The sequence below is a fragment of the Mus caroli genome, unplaced genomic scaffold (assembly GCF_978045245.1).
Source record: "Mus caroli unplaced genomic scaffold, Mus_caroli_1 scaffold_11, whole genome shotgun sequence".
In the NCBI taxonomy this organism is placed as follows: Eukaryota; Metazoa; Chordata; class Mammalia; order Rodentia; family Muridae; genus Mus; species Mus caroli.
The window spans coordinates 62,277,782-62,294,142 of record NW_028227266.1 but is presented as its reverse complement, the minus strand read 5'-3'; the positions used below and the strand labels follow the sequence as shown (position 1 = coordinate 62,294,142).

The following is a 16,361-nucleotide window of genomic DNA, read 5'->3' as shown; positions in this document are numbered from 1 at the left end:
CTGAAAAGAAAGCGCGTCCCAGGGAGAGGCCAGAGTCCAGTAGTGAGGGGTGGGGAGCGAGGGGAAGGAGAGCAAGCGCGTCCTTCAGATTTCCTCACTTCATGGCCCGGGTTTCAGAGATGTGGCTGGGGTTCAGAAGAGGTGCTGATGGAGCACGTGGTAACAAAAGGCTCCCTTCAGCCCTTATGTCCTACCTCCACCTGTTTTCAGTGCTGGTCTGGGCTTGAGAGTCTGCCTCTGCTTTTCAGAAGCTCTGTGGCCTTTGGGGAGCCTCTGAAGGTCTGAGCTAAGCAGTTAGCAGTGGTTCAAGGCTATGTTGGTTTCTCACATGGCAGTGGGCCTGGTACATGTTCACACTGACTAGGTCCCGAGGTTTTTCTGGAGTTTCTATGTTCTGTTCCTGACCTGTGACCCCCTTGCTGTCCCCCACATGGTTGCTGGACCATAGATAAGGAGTAGTTTTGGCGTGAGGTGGGCTCCAGCCCAGCCCTTTCACCTAGGCGGCACTCTGGCTGACTTCATCCTCACCATCGGCTCCAGCCTCTGGCAGGTCCGCATCCTTGGCTATGGCTCCCACCACCATTTTGGGATACTTTACAGGTCTCATTTGGAGCCAATGGGAGGAAGCTTCATTTCCTGCCACAGGAAATTGTTTGGCTGGGGAAGAATATGTTTAAAGATTAAAACCTTCTGTCCAGGGAGCTGGAGGGAGATTTTAAAGAAAGATGTTTGCGGGGGTCAACCACGAGGAAGACACTGGGTGTGGGAAGAGAACTCAGTCACAGTTGGGAAGTGGGTCTCGAGGTGGCTTCCTGGGACAGCCTCTCACTAGTTGTTTGGCCACTGGGAGAGAGGCAGGCCTGGTTTAGAGAGAGAAGCTCGTCATGAACACAGCCTTCTCTGTAACTAAGCAAGCTCATGGCAACGTGAGCTCAGAATGAAGACTTAATTACTAGATTTACTTAATGGGCTCCCAGCCATGCGAGGCTTGGGAGGGTGTGTTCTGGACACATCAGCTGTGTTAAATCCAGCAGCTGGAACGCCCAGTTCACTCATACTGTTTGGTAAGTGGTGGTGTGCATTTTGAGTGGGACAGAGGGCGGAAGGAGGATCAGCCCAGGCTTTGAGGAGGAGTTGCCATGGTTGTCTCTGAAGAAGTGAATGAGACACTTTTTGCCATTTTGCGAGGCGCGTGTAGATTTTATAGCTTAGAAGCAGAGACATGGACCAGATGACTTCTTGAAAATCTTATCAGATGACTGGCAGTCATGTGCTCAAGACCTGTAGAGAGTGACTGTCTTCCAGCCAGGAGAGCTGGCCTCTTGCTGCAGCCCTGGTACAGACTCCTGTGTGGCTCTAGGGCTTGTTTGACCTTTGCTTCAGACTGGCATAGGGGGTTGGATGTAGTGAGCCAGGAACACCAGAGACTTACCTTATGAGCCATCCAGCATGGTGCTGGCGGAGATGACTTGCTATGAGCCTGGAATCCTATGAAGGTAACAGGCACCAGGAAGACAGGAAGTCCCATGGTGGCTGCTCCTGCTGTGTTCCCGAATCACCCAAGCCAGGAATGTTGGTCTCCTTCCTTAGCCAGACATCGGGCATGGGAGTGAGGCAGGGAAGAACCACAGGAGGTTACTATGCAGTGGGTTACTGTTGCCCGATGTGTTCATACTCTTCCCAGAGCTACACAAAGTGTCTTAGGTCTTCTACGAGTCTGGTGATGGGACTTCTATTTCAGATAAAGATGTAAAGCCTGAAGTTATAAGTGGTTTGCTCAAATTCATAGAGTTGCTAAACATGGGAACAGTAAATCCAGGCTTAGACAAGTCCAGAGTCTTCACCTCTCTCGCCTGGTATAAGTTACAAATAAACTACCCACACCTAAAGTATACCGTCTGGTAAACTTCAACTTGTATCTGTCCATAAAACCATCACAATCAAGATGACAAATAGAGCCAGCATCCTGCTGATATCTCCCTTCCCTTGGTGAATCCGTCCCTCCCATCCTGCATGCATGCTTCACCTTCCCAGGCGCTGCTAAGCTGTTTTCCCAGAGTGGATTAATTTGTATTTCTACCACAGTTTGCTGGGCATGGTGGTGATGATTGCCTGTAGTCCCAGCACTTAGGATGTTGAGTCAAGAGGATTGCACAAGTTTGAGGCTGGCCAGGGAGCTATATTGTACCAGCCATCACCAATGCTAGTGTGACATCCATGTCAAAAAACAAAGGAAGCGGTTATAATTTTACACAAAAAAGAACAACCCAATTTCTCTCACTTATGGGATCAATCTGCTCACTGTACCATAGGCCAATAATCTTTTAATTGTCAGTCACTCTTTGTGTGGACATATCAGTGCACTTAGATGTTTGTGCTTTTGTGGACATACTGTGTTGTTTCCACTGGGGAATGCTCACAAGCAGACTAGGTGGACCCTATGGTGGGTTTTGGGTTTGGATGTGAAGTGTATTCTGTAGGGTCACATGTCTGAACACTTGGTTCTAAGCTTTCATAGCACTGGAAGATTATGAAACCTTCAGGGGTAGAACTACACTGGAGGAAGTAAGTCACCGGAGGTAGGTTCCCTTCGAGGCGTCACAGCCTCCTGCTCACTCTGCTTCCTGAGCACATTTGCAGTATGTCCAGCTGACTTACTGATCCTGATATGTCTTCTGCAGTGATGGGTTGTAGTTCTCTGGAAGCCAAAATAAGGTATTTCTTCCTTAAGTCTCTTTTTTTCAGAGTACTTTATTACAGCAACTAAGATGAAAGCCGGTACCAGGAGTGGGGTGAAGACCATCACAGTGGGAAGTCAGGAAGCAGGAGCCCCAGATGTCTGGTCACAGTGCATACACAGCCAGGAAGGAGACTGAGATGAAGGCATGCCTAGCTCATGTCTTCCTTTGTCCAGGATCTCATCTCAGAGACTGGTGCTACCCAGAGTGGGTTACTCTCCTTATCTCAGTGAACCTGATCAGGATAATCCTCCGCAGACATCACAGAGACCCATCTCCCAGGTTCTTCTAGGTTCATCAGATTGACAGTTGAGACTGACCATCACAGTTTTGGTCAGAGTATTTAATCACAGCAACTGAAAAAGAAACTATGACAGCAAGCTTTTGCGTTGGACTTTTAAGGAAACTCCCTAGTTGTCTTTCAGAGCCATTGTATCACTGTTTTCCATGCGTGATGTGTAAGAGTTCCGGTTGCTCCACGCCACTGCCAGCACGTGGCGCACACAGTCCTTTTAATTACAGCTGTTCTGATGGTCGTATGGTGGCATCTCATTGTATATAGTTACGTTTTGCTTTATGTATATGGGTATTTTGCCTGCATTTATTTATGTCTGCATACCATGTGTGTGCCCAGTGCCTGAGGAGGTCAGAAAAAGGCACCAGAGACTCTGGGACTAGAGTTATGGATGCTTGTGAACCTCTGTGTGGGTGCTGGGAACCAAACTCCGCTCCTCTGCAAGAACAGCATGTGCTTTTAACTGTGGAGACATCTCTCCTGTGCCTTAGTTTTAATCCACGCTTTCCTTCTTAGTAATGACATAGAACATCTTTGCCATTGTTAACTTTTTAAATGAGCATTTGATTAAGGGAATCACCTGCTATTTGAATGTCGGGTTGCTTTGGCATTCTTTATCCTAGAAAGGACCTCTGTAAGATATATTCTTTGCCAGTGTTCTCCTCTGGCTTGTCACCTCTCTTTTTGTCCAAGTTTTATACCGATCGGAAGCCGCTCTCCTGAGTCCCAGTGTATCGATGTCAACTTTGACTTTTACGGACAGTGTTTTTGGTGGAGCAGCTGAGAAATCACTGTCTGGTCACAGAGCTCCTCACTGGTTTGAGTTTTATTCTTTGACCCTCAGATTTTACAGAGGTGGAAGGTGCAGGTTGAAGTTCATTTTTCTTAGTGTGGATCTTCAGGAGGTTCAGCACCACCCGCTAAAGGATTAACCTGTCCCTGCTGGTGTGTCTTTGGACCTTTGATACAAGTCAATGTCCCATGTATATGTGACTGTTGATGGTCTTTGTTGGGTCCTATTGGTGTGATGGTCAGTTTTGAGGATGTCGGCACACTACTTTGATGATGGAAGCACTCTTGCTTTTTTTCTTTCCATCTACTGTTTGTCTTTGTGCAGGTATGTGTATATGTGTACTTGTGTGGGTTTGTGTGTGTGCAGGTATGCTGATGTGTGCAGGGACCTAAGCACATGTTCGAATGTCTGTGGCTGCCAGAAGGTAGCTTTGGCTGCTGTTCCTCAGGTGCCATCCACTTTGTTTTTATTCTTTGGGACAGAGTCTCATTGACCTTGGTCTCACCGCATAGGCTAGGCAGGGATCTGGCTGTTCAGCCTCCTCTGTGCACTACCCAAGCCAGCTCTTCTCACATGGGTCCTTGTGTTCTTACACTCGCAACGCAGGTACTTTGCTAAGTGGATCATCTCCCTAGGAGGGACTCTCCAGCTCCACTCTTCCTCATGGCTGGCATGGTCCTTCTCTGGCCATTTCTCTCTTGTCCCTCTCTTTCCCATCAGAGAGGTGGCCACAGCATCCAGCTAACCTTGTGTCCAGGCTTATGTCATACCCTGAAGGGGCAGTATGGCCACCTCCCTTATCTTTGGGGGCTTCGGTAAAGAAAGTGAGGGGAGCTGAAGGATTTTGTCTCCATCTACTACGAACCACTCTCTTGATGTCTCTTCTTTGACCCCAGCTCAGCCCTCGCTTGCCTAGGGGGCTGGCTTAGAGAATAACATCAGTCACCAGTAACACTGAGAGGAGTTCTCCCCAGTTGGTGCTCTGCAAAGTGCTTTCTAGTAGAGATCAGGTGAGAGGAGACTGTCCCCATCTTACACATGGGGCAGTTGAGGGTCCTAGTACCCAGGCTTGCATAGTCCGGAGCATCTTCAGGTCTTAGGATTTCACATCTGGCTGCCTTCCTCCTGTGCCTCAAGGGCTAGTTTCAGGCTGTCCTCTCTTGTTCAGCTCTGTAATTACTGTTTTCAGCTGTAGGGGCTCCTTGGTCTGGGCCTCATGGGAGGGAGGTAATTACATCCTTCCATAAGCCCTTAGTCAGCAGCTCTCAGTCCCTGTGACCAGGCCTGGCACTGACCTTTGTCCCTCCCTATTCCAAGCCAGTAGCTTGGAGATTATTTGGACCCTGGTTGGCTCTGGTTGACACATCTGGCCAGCCCCTCTCTTATAAAGTACTCATAAAATCTGTTGAATTCAGACCCATAGGTGCCCTAGGGACAGAGGGACAGCTTGCAATGGCTCTCTGCTAGTTTGGCCCAGCTACTAAAAAACATCATGCCCTCAACCCGGGACTCCTAGGACAGCTTTCTTGTAGAAAGGACAGCCCTGCCTCACCTAATCTACACTCACCACCCCACCGCCTCCCAACCTGTGGACCCCACACAGCCAGACTTATTGTAGGGCCTGTTGTTCTCACATGTGTATACGTACACAGTCCACTAAACATCTGAGAGGCCATTTTTTGCTTTCAGAGAGAAGTAGGACTCGCTGCCAGGTCAGCTCTCCAGGCCATTCAGCTTCCTTTTGTAGTCTTATACTTGGCTTCCACCCTGTTCAGCAGTCTCCTCTACAGGGCCAGACTGGTGGCATGAATATCTACTTGAGCCTATTTCAAGAAGGTCCCCTTCCTTGAGAGCTGCTAGAGAGCTGCTACTCTGAGAACCCTGGAGCCTATTGGGTGCAAGACCCTCTCTTCCAGCCTAGGAAGCCTCAGCCTTCCTTAGTAGGCCTCCTTGTTTCTTTTGGGAGCTGGCACCCTGTTCAGCAAGAACAGTTAACAGTGGTGCTCAGATCTCCTGGTCCCCTGGTGTCTAGGGGAGAAATGAACTAAAACGGGCCTGCCAGTAGCCTTGAACTCCCCAGGAGCTGCTGGGAGCTGGACTTAGGAGATGGCAGTCCAAATCTACTTAACTGACACTTTCTGTCCCTTCTTTGCCATGGCAGGTCACTAGATGGCCGGTTGCAGGTGTCCCATCGGAAGGGGCTCCCTCACGTTATCTACTGCCGCCTGTGGCGATGGCCCGACCTGCACAGCCACCATGAATTACGGGCCATGGAGCTCTGTGAGTTCGCCTTCAACATGAAGAAGGATGAAGTGTGTGTAAATCCTTACCACTATCAGAGAGTAGAGACGCCAGGTGTGTGAGTGTGGCCCTGCCCCTCCCTTTCCTACCTACTCAGGCGGGTCTCAGAAGCCCTTGGGGCTGGGACCTCAGTGTGCTGGCACTGATCCACCTCTGTTGTGTCTCTCTTGGGGACAGTTCTACCTCCAGTGTTGGTGCCACGCCACACCGAGATCCCGGCCGAGTTCCCCCCACTGGATGACTACAGCCATTCCATTCCCGAGAACACTAACTTCCCTGCTGGCATTGAGCCCCAGAGCAATATTCCAGGTAGGCACGGGTGGCAGCAGAGGTGGCCAGGAGGCAGGGGTGGTGCCATTTCCCCATCTTCTCCAGATTGTGGGCATACAGCAGCAGGCTCTTGAGCCCTGACTCTGAACCGCATCCCTGCCGGGAATGATCAGTGGCTGGAGCTCCCCTAACGATGTTTTTCTTGGCCCGGAGGACCCTGTGACCCTTCTGCGGGGCCTCAGTGCCGTCATTTATTTTTGAAGCGGAAATAGCAACACTGTGTCTCTCCTCGCCCTCCCAGCCCATAAAGCTGGCACGCAGGCAGGGTCCCCAAAGGGTAGGGGCTGCAGAGGGTGAGGTGGAGCAGCAGAGGGCCCTGTATGTACCTTGAGCTTTGGACTGGGCAGAGTGGGAGTTGAGGCAGTAAACAGAATGTGCTCCATTGCCAGAGTGCCAGTGTTTCTAGAAGCCCCTCACTTTCATGCAAATAATGCGTGAATCACTGCCAAGCACTTGGGCATCCAGGGAAGCTGTGCTCGGCCACACTAGGGCTAAGCAGGGTAACTTCTGCTTTCGGGGCAGTGATCCAGCTGTGTTCCTTTTAGAGTGTTCTAATTTGGATGTGGCTTTCACTCTGGGTTGGTTTACTGGACTGAGGTTGGCTGTGGCCCGTGTCTTGGGTCAGAACGCATGCAAGCAGAGGCCAGTTGTCTGGCTTCTCAGATCTCTGCAGGTAGCGCTGGTCTCCGGGGGGTAAGTTGTCCACTCCCTGTCAGATGGCAGACCATGGAGGGCTAAGGCAGGCTGGGAAGGCTAGGCGGAGTTCCCAGAAACAGATCACCGAGGGAGCCACCACTGAATTGCACTCTCGCTGGGGAGTTAAGCCACATCCCCCTAAGACAGCAGTGACCGGAGTGGCCAATCTGTACAGGGACAGGCTCAAGGCCACAGCAACTCAGGGGACAGAGATGGTAAAGCAGGCATGTCCTAAAGCCTCCCTTCTTAACCCTGACCTTGAAGGACAGGAACCAGTCATTTACATATGTTGTAGGCCTAGAGCAAGGGATTGCAGAGATGGGCGTCAGCGAGTTAGGATCCAGGTTGGGAGGCAGAGGGCAGACGTGGACAGGTCTGAGCATGGCAGAGTCCGGGAGCTGACACTTTCCCAGGTTTCTTCTAGGTGCCCTGTTCCTGGAAGTGGAATGAGTGCATGGTATATAGACTACCAAATGGCGTGCCAGAGCCAGGGTTGCATTAATTTTAATAGAACTGCCTGCCTCTTACCCCCCAGAAACCCCACCTCCTGGCTACCTGAGTGAAGATGGAGAAACCAGCGACCACCAGATGAACCACAGCATGGACGCAGGTCAGTGGTGTGGGCGGTGTCTGCGGCCTGGTCCCTCCCTTCTGCCTCGCTGCTTCCTCCCTGCCTAGTGTCTATAGAGTAATACCCCTCGTGTGCCTCAGTAGTACCCCTCATGTGCCTCATACATCCCTCTGCGGCAGGAACACAAAGTAGTTTTACTGACAGTGTAACCTATCCCTAGATGTTCAGGTGTTAGGCCACCTGGGTGTGGTGCTGGCAGAAGGTTTAAGATGGGCTTGAACACACGAAGTGCAGGGGGCCAGGGAGGAGAACCTGGATGAAGGAATAGCCTTTCCTGGTGGCCAGCAAAGACATCAGTAGTGACTTTTTAAAAAAAGAAATCTACGTATGTATGTATGTATGTATGTATGTATGTATGTATCTATCTATCTGTCTGTCTGTCTGTCTATCTACTTGTCTGTCTTTATGTAGTGGCCAAATGCGACCAGTGTGTCCCTGCTGGGAAGGACTGAGCTAGCTCTCTCCTGCTCTGTTCCCAGATGTCTCCCATGTCATATGTTATGGGACTAAATTGGTTCCAAACCAGCAGCTTCTTGAACAGAGCCCCAGCTGCCACGCGGGACCTGTTCTGCATTGTGTAGTGGGCGAGGAGGGAGAAAGGGGTCCAACAGCTGTTCCACTCCCACGATGGTGAGCTGTCTCACGCTTGGGTTGCAAGAGGTTGCACAATCCTCAAAGGGGTGAAGAGGGATCGCATGTGTGCTAGTCACTGGAGTGTTATGCTTTTAGGTCAAGCGCACTCCCCCCAAAAAACACAGACATCCCGGCATGTGGCTGGCAGCACAGACCCAGCTGGAATGCATGGAAGACCTTCCTGTACTCTGTGCCAAGTGACCACTGCACACTTGCAGCTACGGAGTGCTGGCATGGGAAGGGAGCCAGTTAGGCAGCCTCCCTCCAGCTGCAGAGCTTCTAGTCAGCCTGCTTTCTCTCCCACTTCTCTGTGTGGAAAATGACTGTTATAAACAAACATCAGCAGAATAGCCTGGGGGCGGGGGAGGGCCAGCCATGTATGCTTTCCCTGGCTCCAGTCTGCTTGCTCCCTTTGTTTTCTTCCATCTCTTTAAGCTCTGTTCCCTCTCCTGTACCTCTCTTCTCCCCAAAGGGCTCTGTGGGGGCCAGGATTTGTGTACTCAGCTAACCTAGGCACGGGTGGGTGAAGGCCTCTCTTTGTTCTTTGTTTTTCTTCCAAGTAACCCACTTGGCTCCTAGGCTAGTTGCTCATGGCCTTGGCTTTCCTACCAGGTGAGATGTGGAAGTTTCTCTGGTTAGAGGGTCACCCAGGTGGCCCTCAAGTCTCCCCTGGCAGCACATGTGCCCTTTTGACTAACCTTAGACCTTTATGATTTGAGCTACCGTAAAATAGGAAACAAACAACCATCGAATGCTCCCTGTATGCCAATCCTGGCAGTAGATGGTTATTTTATTTTATTTTATTTTTTTGGACCAGGAGGAAAATTAGGGCCTAGTAATGTTAATATAGTTTTGCCCAAACCACATGGCTGATAGGCAATGCAGCAAGTTGTCTAAGCCCTATTATGGCCTCTGAAATTGTTCTTTATCTTTACTGGGTCAGGTGCTGCCACAGGGGAGAAGAGGAAGCCTGGGACCCTTGGCCCTCTCAGAGCTCAGAGCTCTGCTGGGGTGAAATAAAAGAGCCCCAGGGACAGCTCAAGGCAGCTTCAGGGCTCAGCCTCAAGGTCTGGTGGATGTCAGGGGGTGGGGCGAGGCTGCAAGACATTCATAAATAACTAACTATGCTCCAAAGCACATGGGCCTTTGGAAATATGCAGACCTGATCTCTCTCTTTCTCTCTCTCTTACACACACACACTTGGTAGCTAGGGGTAGAGAGAAGATCAGAGCATGAATTAGGCAGAATTAGACTTCTCCACGTGCCCTCTCCTGTCGTGTACAAGGGATCAAATCAGTTGCTGAGTTGCAGGATTTCTGAGGCAGATCTGTGAGTTTTCCTGAGGCGATTTCCAGGTACCTGAGTGCTAAACTGTGAGTCGGGCAGTGTGGGAGGGATGGAGGCTACCCTCTACAGCCCAGGGCTGTGCAGTGCAGGAACAGGTCTCCTTGTCATTTCATTTCCTTGGGGATCGTCAGTCTTTCCTGAGGGCAGGCAGGTGTGTGAGCTGGCCTAGCTGGGCCCACCTCGGCCTTACTGGAGCCTGGCTTAGGTGCTAAGGTGGAAGGTGGTTGAGGGGGCCTCTAAAGCTACCTACTCACTGTCTATTCCACAGATAGGGCAACATGCCTAGCTATGTAGTTCTTGAGATTAGGCCCAGGCTCCTGAGACTCAAGGCTTGGTCTAGGATTTCCTTGTGGCATGGTGAGTGACCCTGTCTTGATTGTGGAGTGCTCTAACCATGTCTTACAAGTGTGTCTCACCTTGCAGGTTCTCCAAACCTCTCCCCGAATCCGATGTCCCCAGCACACAATAACTTGGGTGAGTAGTCATCCTGAAGGTGGGGACTGCCCCACTCCTGGCTGTAACTCAACTGATTGCCTCAGTGGGAAGGGACAGTGAAGGTGAGCCCTGCCCCCTCCTTCACTATCAGCCCAGCTCAACCCGCAGGGGTTTCTGGTTACAGTGATCCTTGGGTCACCTCAGAACAGGGAAACCTGAGATCAGTGGCCCGTAGGAAAGACAGTCTACGCTGAGGTTCGTATTTCCCCTGGGAAGCGGTCAGACGTGAGTGAACGAAAATCTCCTAGACCTCAGACCCAGGAGACAGGGGCGGCTTGGTCAGCCAAACACACGTGTGTGGCTCAGGGCAAAGCCACAAGCAGCTGCCCAGACTCGGCCTCTGGCTCCCAGAAGCTTGCTTCAGACACACGTTGGTATTTCAGCTGAGTATATCATCTCATAATAACTTGTTATTAAAACAGCAACATATAAGGAATTTGGGGGAGAAAGCAGTGTGCCCACGATTGCACTGCCTAGCACAACTGTCTTACCGTGGTCTGTCTGGTGCTTGTTAGAGCAGTGTATTCATGTACCCATGCCACCGTATCCATGGCCTGTCTGCCTTGCCGGTTCTCTGCCTCTGTTCCTCTGAAAATGTTTCTCCATTTGGCCGTCTTGATTATCACTGTGTTATCTCACGGTGTTTATGTCAGCTGACCCCACTGTTCCCATAACAGTGTTCAGCTGTTGGACTGCGGGTCAGTGTTCTGAGGGTCACCCTGCCAGCCTGCTAGCATCTCTTCAGCGTGGGAGAGGGAGGCTTTGCAGGAGTCCTTGGGGCTAGAAACGGCAGAAGGGCTCAAAACAGATGAGAGGCCCGTGCTTTTATTAAAGGTAGCTTTTGATTTTCTGGTTTGTAGTTTTTAAAAAAAAATTCAGTGTGGATTCACGGGGTTGGGAGTGTGGAGTTAAGGCTGGCCCTTGCTTTCCAGCTCAGGAAAAGCAACTGATGGCGGTGAAACACTTTGGAGTGGCGTACAGACACTGGACAGGCCGTGGTGCCCATTTGTTTCAAGACCTTGGCAGATATCAGATAAAACTCATCTTCTAGAATATTGGGCGATGGGTGACGAGCCTTTGAAATGTGTCGATGTGTGGGTGGAACAAAACATGACTTGAGATACAGTTTAAATCTTTGTCGCATAATACTGAGGGGCTTGGCTGAGGGAAGGTCACATCCCTGATAGTGGAGGGACTGAGTTATTGAAAACAAACTGGAACTAGAAGCCAGCTATGAGCTTGACCCGGGGCTTCCCGCACTGGGATTGCTTTAGGTTTACTTTTGGAGCCATTTCACCCCACCGTGCCCAGGCAGGTACCACTGTGGTGGGTACTTATCTTTGAAGCCATCAAGGTCACAGGCCAGTCTGAAGGTGGCAGTGGCCTTGGGCCAGATTCTCTGGCTAAGGGTCCCTCACATGCTTTTAGCTCTTAGACCTGGGGAGAAAGGCTGAGAGGGGAAGAGCAGGGTGGGGACAGGGTGAGTATTTCTTGGGATCTCTGCAGGGTACCTCAAGGGCTGCTCTTCATAGCCATGGGCAGCAGCATAGCAACTTTGACGTCACAGGTCAGGAGATGAATTGGCTAGGAGAGCCTCTGTACTCAGCTGTATTATAGCTGCCACCTGAGAAGCTGGCTTTGTATTTTGCCTTCCTTAATCTATACAGTGTACAGATGTCAGGGGAGAATCCGTACCGTGTCTAGAGCCAGGTGGAAGAGAATACTTAGACCTTCACAGCCCACTCACATCTGTGTTCACTTGTGGGGCCAAGGAAGCGAGCATTGAGCAGGGGGCTGTGTTTACCTGAGAAGAAGCCATTATGCAACGGGTTGAGCAGATGCGGCAATGAGATGGGGGCTGGGGGTGGGGTGGGGTGGGGGGGATGCAGACAGAAGACATGTATGCTCCAAGAAAGTCAGCAGTATGGCGGTCATCAGCTGGCGGGGAGGGCAGGGGCCAGGTGAGGCTGAGCCCTGAATGCCACCTCACCCCCCAAACCACAATGTGAGGTTGCCGGTATGCTGAAGGGGTCTCGGAGCTTCATGGCAGCTCCGTAGAGGTAATCTGGCCACTGTATAGAGTATGCATTTGATAAGAAGTTACTGGAGAAGAAGCAGAGGGAAACCCAAGTAGTTGGTGGCTACCCTGAGGGAAGTTGGAATGAACCGGATGGGACAGACCTCAGAGAGGCCTGCCCTCCTGAGGTGTGAGGGGCCTGGAGAAAATTGACTGAGGTTGCTCTGCCTTACAGCCTCCCTGGGGAGTCAGGGAGGCTGGGGTCCAAGGCCCAGAGTGGCAACCATTGCTTCGTGTCTGCTGTTGGTCCAAGGGGAGGGCATTGTTACAAAGCACACAAGGCCTATGTGACGCCTTTTCCAACCAAGTCCTAGGGTGGGTAGCATAGAATACCTCCAAGAAAGGGGGAATCCCTTCCATTTTGTGGCCTTCCCACAATCAGGTGGCTGCTGGGAACTTCTCTTCCTTATCCACCGATCATTCCAGCAAGTCCAATCAAAGAACAGCATTGAAAGGCTTGTCTGACATCGTGGGAGTAGGTGGATCAGGGAGAGGGGTCCTGTCTGGGAGACAGCCAGAGGGACACAGGCTGGTCTATCATTGAGGGAAATCAGGTCAAGAACTCAAGCAGGGCAGACACCTGGAGGCAGGAGCTGATGCAGAGGCCATGGAAGGGTGCTGCTTACTGGCTTGTTCCTCGTGGCTTGCTCAGCCTGCTTTCTTAAAGAACCCAGGACAACCAGCCCAGGGATGACCTCACCCACAATGGGCTGGGCCCTCACCTGTTGATCACTAATTAAGAAAATGCCCTACTGGGTTGTCTATAACCTGATCTTACGGAGGCATTTTCTTAACCAAGGTTCACCTGCTCTCAGATGACTCTAGCTTGTCAAGTTGATATACAACTAGCCAGCACAGTGCTTTCAAGAAAAAGATGAGGGTATCTCAAGGTTACAGGTATGCCTTCTAAAGATCTGGTTATGAAACTGTTAGGCAAGTGTACAGCATCCAGTTACTTCTTTCATCCCTTCCCCACTCCAGGCCAGGCCCCAGCTCAGGTCTGGGGAAGGATGAGCTTTCGGCCACAGTGAAGCCACTTCTCTGAAGCACTGGTGCAGTTACCTGGGTGATGAGGGCCCAAAGGCATGACTGAGCCCCAGCTGGGCACGGTGGAGAGGCTGGCCCTGGGGAACCCCTGACATTATTGTTTCTCTGAGCAGGGGCTGTGAGCTGGGCTTGTTCCTATCAGACACATCATGCTGGGTGGGTCACCTGGAACTTCCTAAGTGTCTGAGTCAGGAAGGTTGAAGAAAACAGGGGACGGAAGCAGCAGGTTAGGGAAAGGTGACAGTTGGATCCCTCTGGTGAGTAAGCTGTCCCCTGCTTCACAGTGACACATGTAGGGTGTGGCTGGGATGTGGAAACCAAGGTCCTCGTGAGAGCCCCGGGGCAGCAGAGAGCTGGAGCCGATTGAGGTAATCGCTTCCTGGAGTGCCTATGACAGGGAAGGCGGGAGAGGACAGGGCTGGGTAGTAGGAGCCATGAAAGACCCCTGAAATGAAGAGAAGCCAGCTGGGTCCATGCTGCTAGACAGGTACTTCGTAAAGGCCACCTGGAGCTGCAGCCTTTGGTGGGCGTGTGAGAACACAGGCAGGTGCTTAGGCAAGTGGTTCACTGGGTACATCCATGCAAGCGTGAAGGCCCGAGCACAGATCCCAAGAACCCATGGAATGCTGGATGTAGCATTCTACAACAAGATGGGAGGCAGAGACTGGAGACTCCTGGAAGCTCATGGGCCAGCTGAGCAAGAGACCCTGTCTCAAACACGGTGGAAAGTGGGGACTGACACCTGAGACGGTCCCAAGGCACATGCATATCACTCACACACACACACACACACACACACACACACACACACAGAGATGTGTTTTCTGGAATTAGTAAACTGGTCCGAGGCTGCAGGAGCTTGCCCTCATTCCTCTGCATGCCGTAGCTCTCTGCCTTAACCTCAGAGGCCAGAGTTAGGACCCAGATGCTGGGGTTACAGAGGACCAACCCCTGTAGCACATGAGAAAGTGCCCAGGTGGTTGGGCATGGGATTTCTTTGCATGAGGGAATGTCTTCTGTCACCTGTGTTGGGCCTTGCTACTCAGGATCATACAGATGGGGCAGGACACTCCACTGGAAGGGAACAGCTGAGGAAGAGACAGCTGAAGGGATATGGAGTTGGAGGATGGAGTCCTGAAGACTGAGCCAGACCTGCTCTCCATGGGTCGGGAGGGCCCAGACTAGCCCGGCTTCTGTGCTTTGACCTCAAGTCCTATGTTTACCCCCTGTGCAGACCTTTGCCCATCGCCTGCTTCAGTTCAGGGGAAAGTTGATGTGCCCCCCTCTCCTCTCCTCTGCTTCTGCCAACTGGAATCTTTTGCACATGTTTTTAATAGGCACCCCTTAATCCGAGTGTCGCCTTCTGGGTTTTATTCTGTTTTCCTTTCCTTAAACAAAACAGAGAGCCTGTGCCAGCTTGGAGCAGGGCTTGGAACTGAAGCCAGCCAATGCGTTAGGCTGGCCTGGGGCCAGTGGAGAATTGAGTGCCCCATGCCATTCGAGAAGCCTGCCTGACACCATGCTGGTGGAGGTGGGGGCCCTGATGGCTGGGGCTGGAGGTTTCATGTCTCCAGCATTTCGGTTCTGGGAGGGTATTAACAGGGACTGGGCAGGCTAGTTGGAACTGGGCTATGTGGAGTCAAAAATCTAATCGAATACCCCAGGTGACTGGAAGCCTTGGTCGACAGAGCAAACTCGTGCTTCTTGGAGAATCAGCTGATGCAGTCTTGCTGTGAGAGGAGCCTTTGCGTAGCAGGTCTTCAGGGTTGGTGTAAACTGCATGGGCATCTGTTGATAAACTCTGAAACCTGGGGTGTGCTCACTCCAGGGAATGGCAAGGTGGCTGGAGCAGCTAAGCCCATGTTGGCTGGATCTCGAAGCACACTTTGTTCAAACCTTGGTAGATCTGAAAGCAGAGAGTGGAACCAGAACTCAGGGAAGGCTGTAACCCCCAAGGCCTGCTTCCAAAGGGACCTACATCTGCCAGCTTGGCCCTGTGTCACAAAGGTTTCATAACCTCCTTAGACAGCACCACCAGCTGGGGACCAAGTATTCGAACGTATGAGCTTATAGGGTGCATTACAGGACCAAACCACAACTATGGCCCCTTACTGTTCGGTCTTTTAGGAAGCTCAGAGCCAAGCTGTCAGTATCTGATACCACACACTTCTACCAGTGGTAGTTCTCTTCTCGCCAGAGTCCTGACTTTTGCCAGAAAAGCATTGCATATGGGGCAGGGGCAGGGCTACCACTGCAGGAAGATAGAGCAATTATACTTTTTTGCTTTGTACCTGCTATGGCTGGAATGCCTGAAGGAGCAGCTAGGGCTGGTAGTGGGGATGGAGGGGGAGAGAACTCAAAGGCACAGCCATGTGCAGCGAATTAAAAGCCATACAGGGGGCTATCCTATTCTACCTGTTTCTGAGTCAGAGTTGAGTCAGGTACTCTCTGAAGTGGCAGCCTTCAAGTGGTATGTCCTGGTGCCATGACACAGCTGCTGTGAGTCCTGATGTCGTGTCCATCTGAGCTCAGCCTCCCTCCTTTGCCACTCCGGGTGCCTGGGCCATCACAGAGCTGTTTAGAGGAGGGTACAATAGCTCCTTGGGAAGGCCTTTCTCTACCCCCAAAGCTCACCTTTCCCAGAACAGTGTTCCTCCAGGTGTGACAGACACTCTGAGTGACCTGCCACCTTTGTTTGGATTGGTGGGTGTCAGTGTTCCTAGGACTAGGCCCATGGAATTCTAGGGAGGACTTTGAAATTTGGGGGTGAGGGAGATAAATGTGCCATCCAGGTTACTGAGGAAGGCAGGGCTGGCCTGGAGCAGCCAAGGCTGCCTCTTCAGAGTGACACAGGCCAGGAGCACAGTGACCGAGATGGCTGCTTTAGTTGTCTTCTAGAACTAGTCTTGACAGAGACTAGGAAACAGACCAGAGTAGGAGATCATGTCCCTACGTATACACCTCAAGGGCAGTAGAGC

The 16,361-nt window shown here is 51.5% G+C and overlaps 1 protein-coding gene across 1 annotated transcript in view; it reads left to right on the top strand.

Moving 5' to 3' along the window:
- Smad3 (SMAD family member 3) overlaps positions 1-16,361 on the top strand; it is a 110,521-nt gene that overhangs the window by 83,411 nt on the left and 10,749 nt on the right. Inside the window, exons 2-5 of the mRNA XM_021171797.3 lie at positions 5,988-6,181; positions 6,305-6,436; positions 7,689-7,763; positions 10,188-10,238. Coding sequence (XP_021027456.1) covers positions 5,988-6,181; positions 6,305-6,436; positions 7,689-7,763; positions 10,188-10,238 — 452 coding nt within the window. The remainder of the gene's footprint in view (positions 1-5,987; positions 6,182-6,304; positions 6,437-7,688; positions 7,764-10,187; positions 10,239-16,361) is intronic.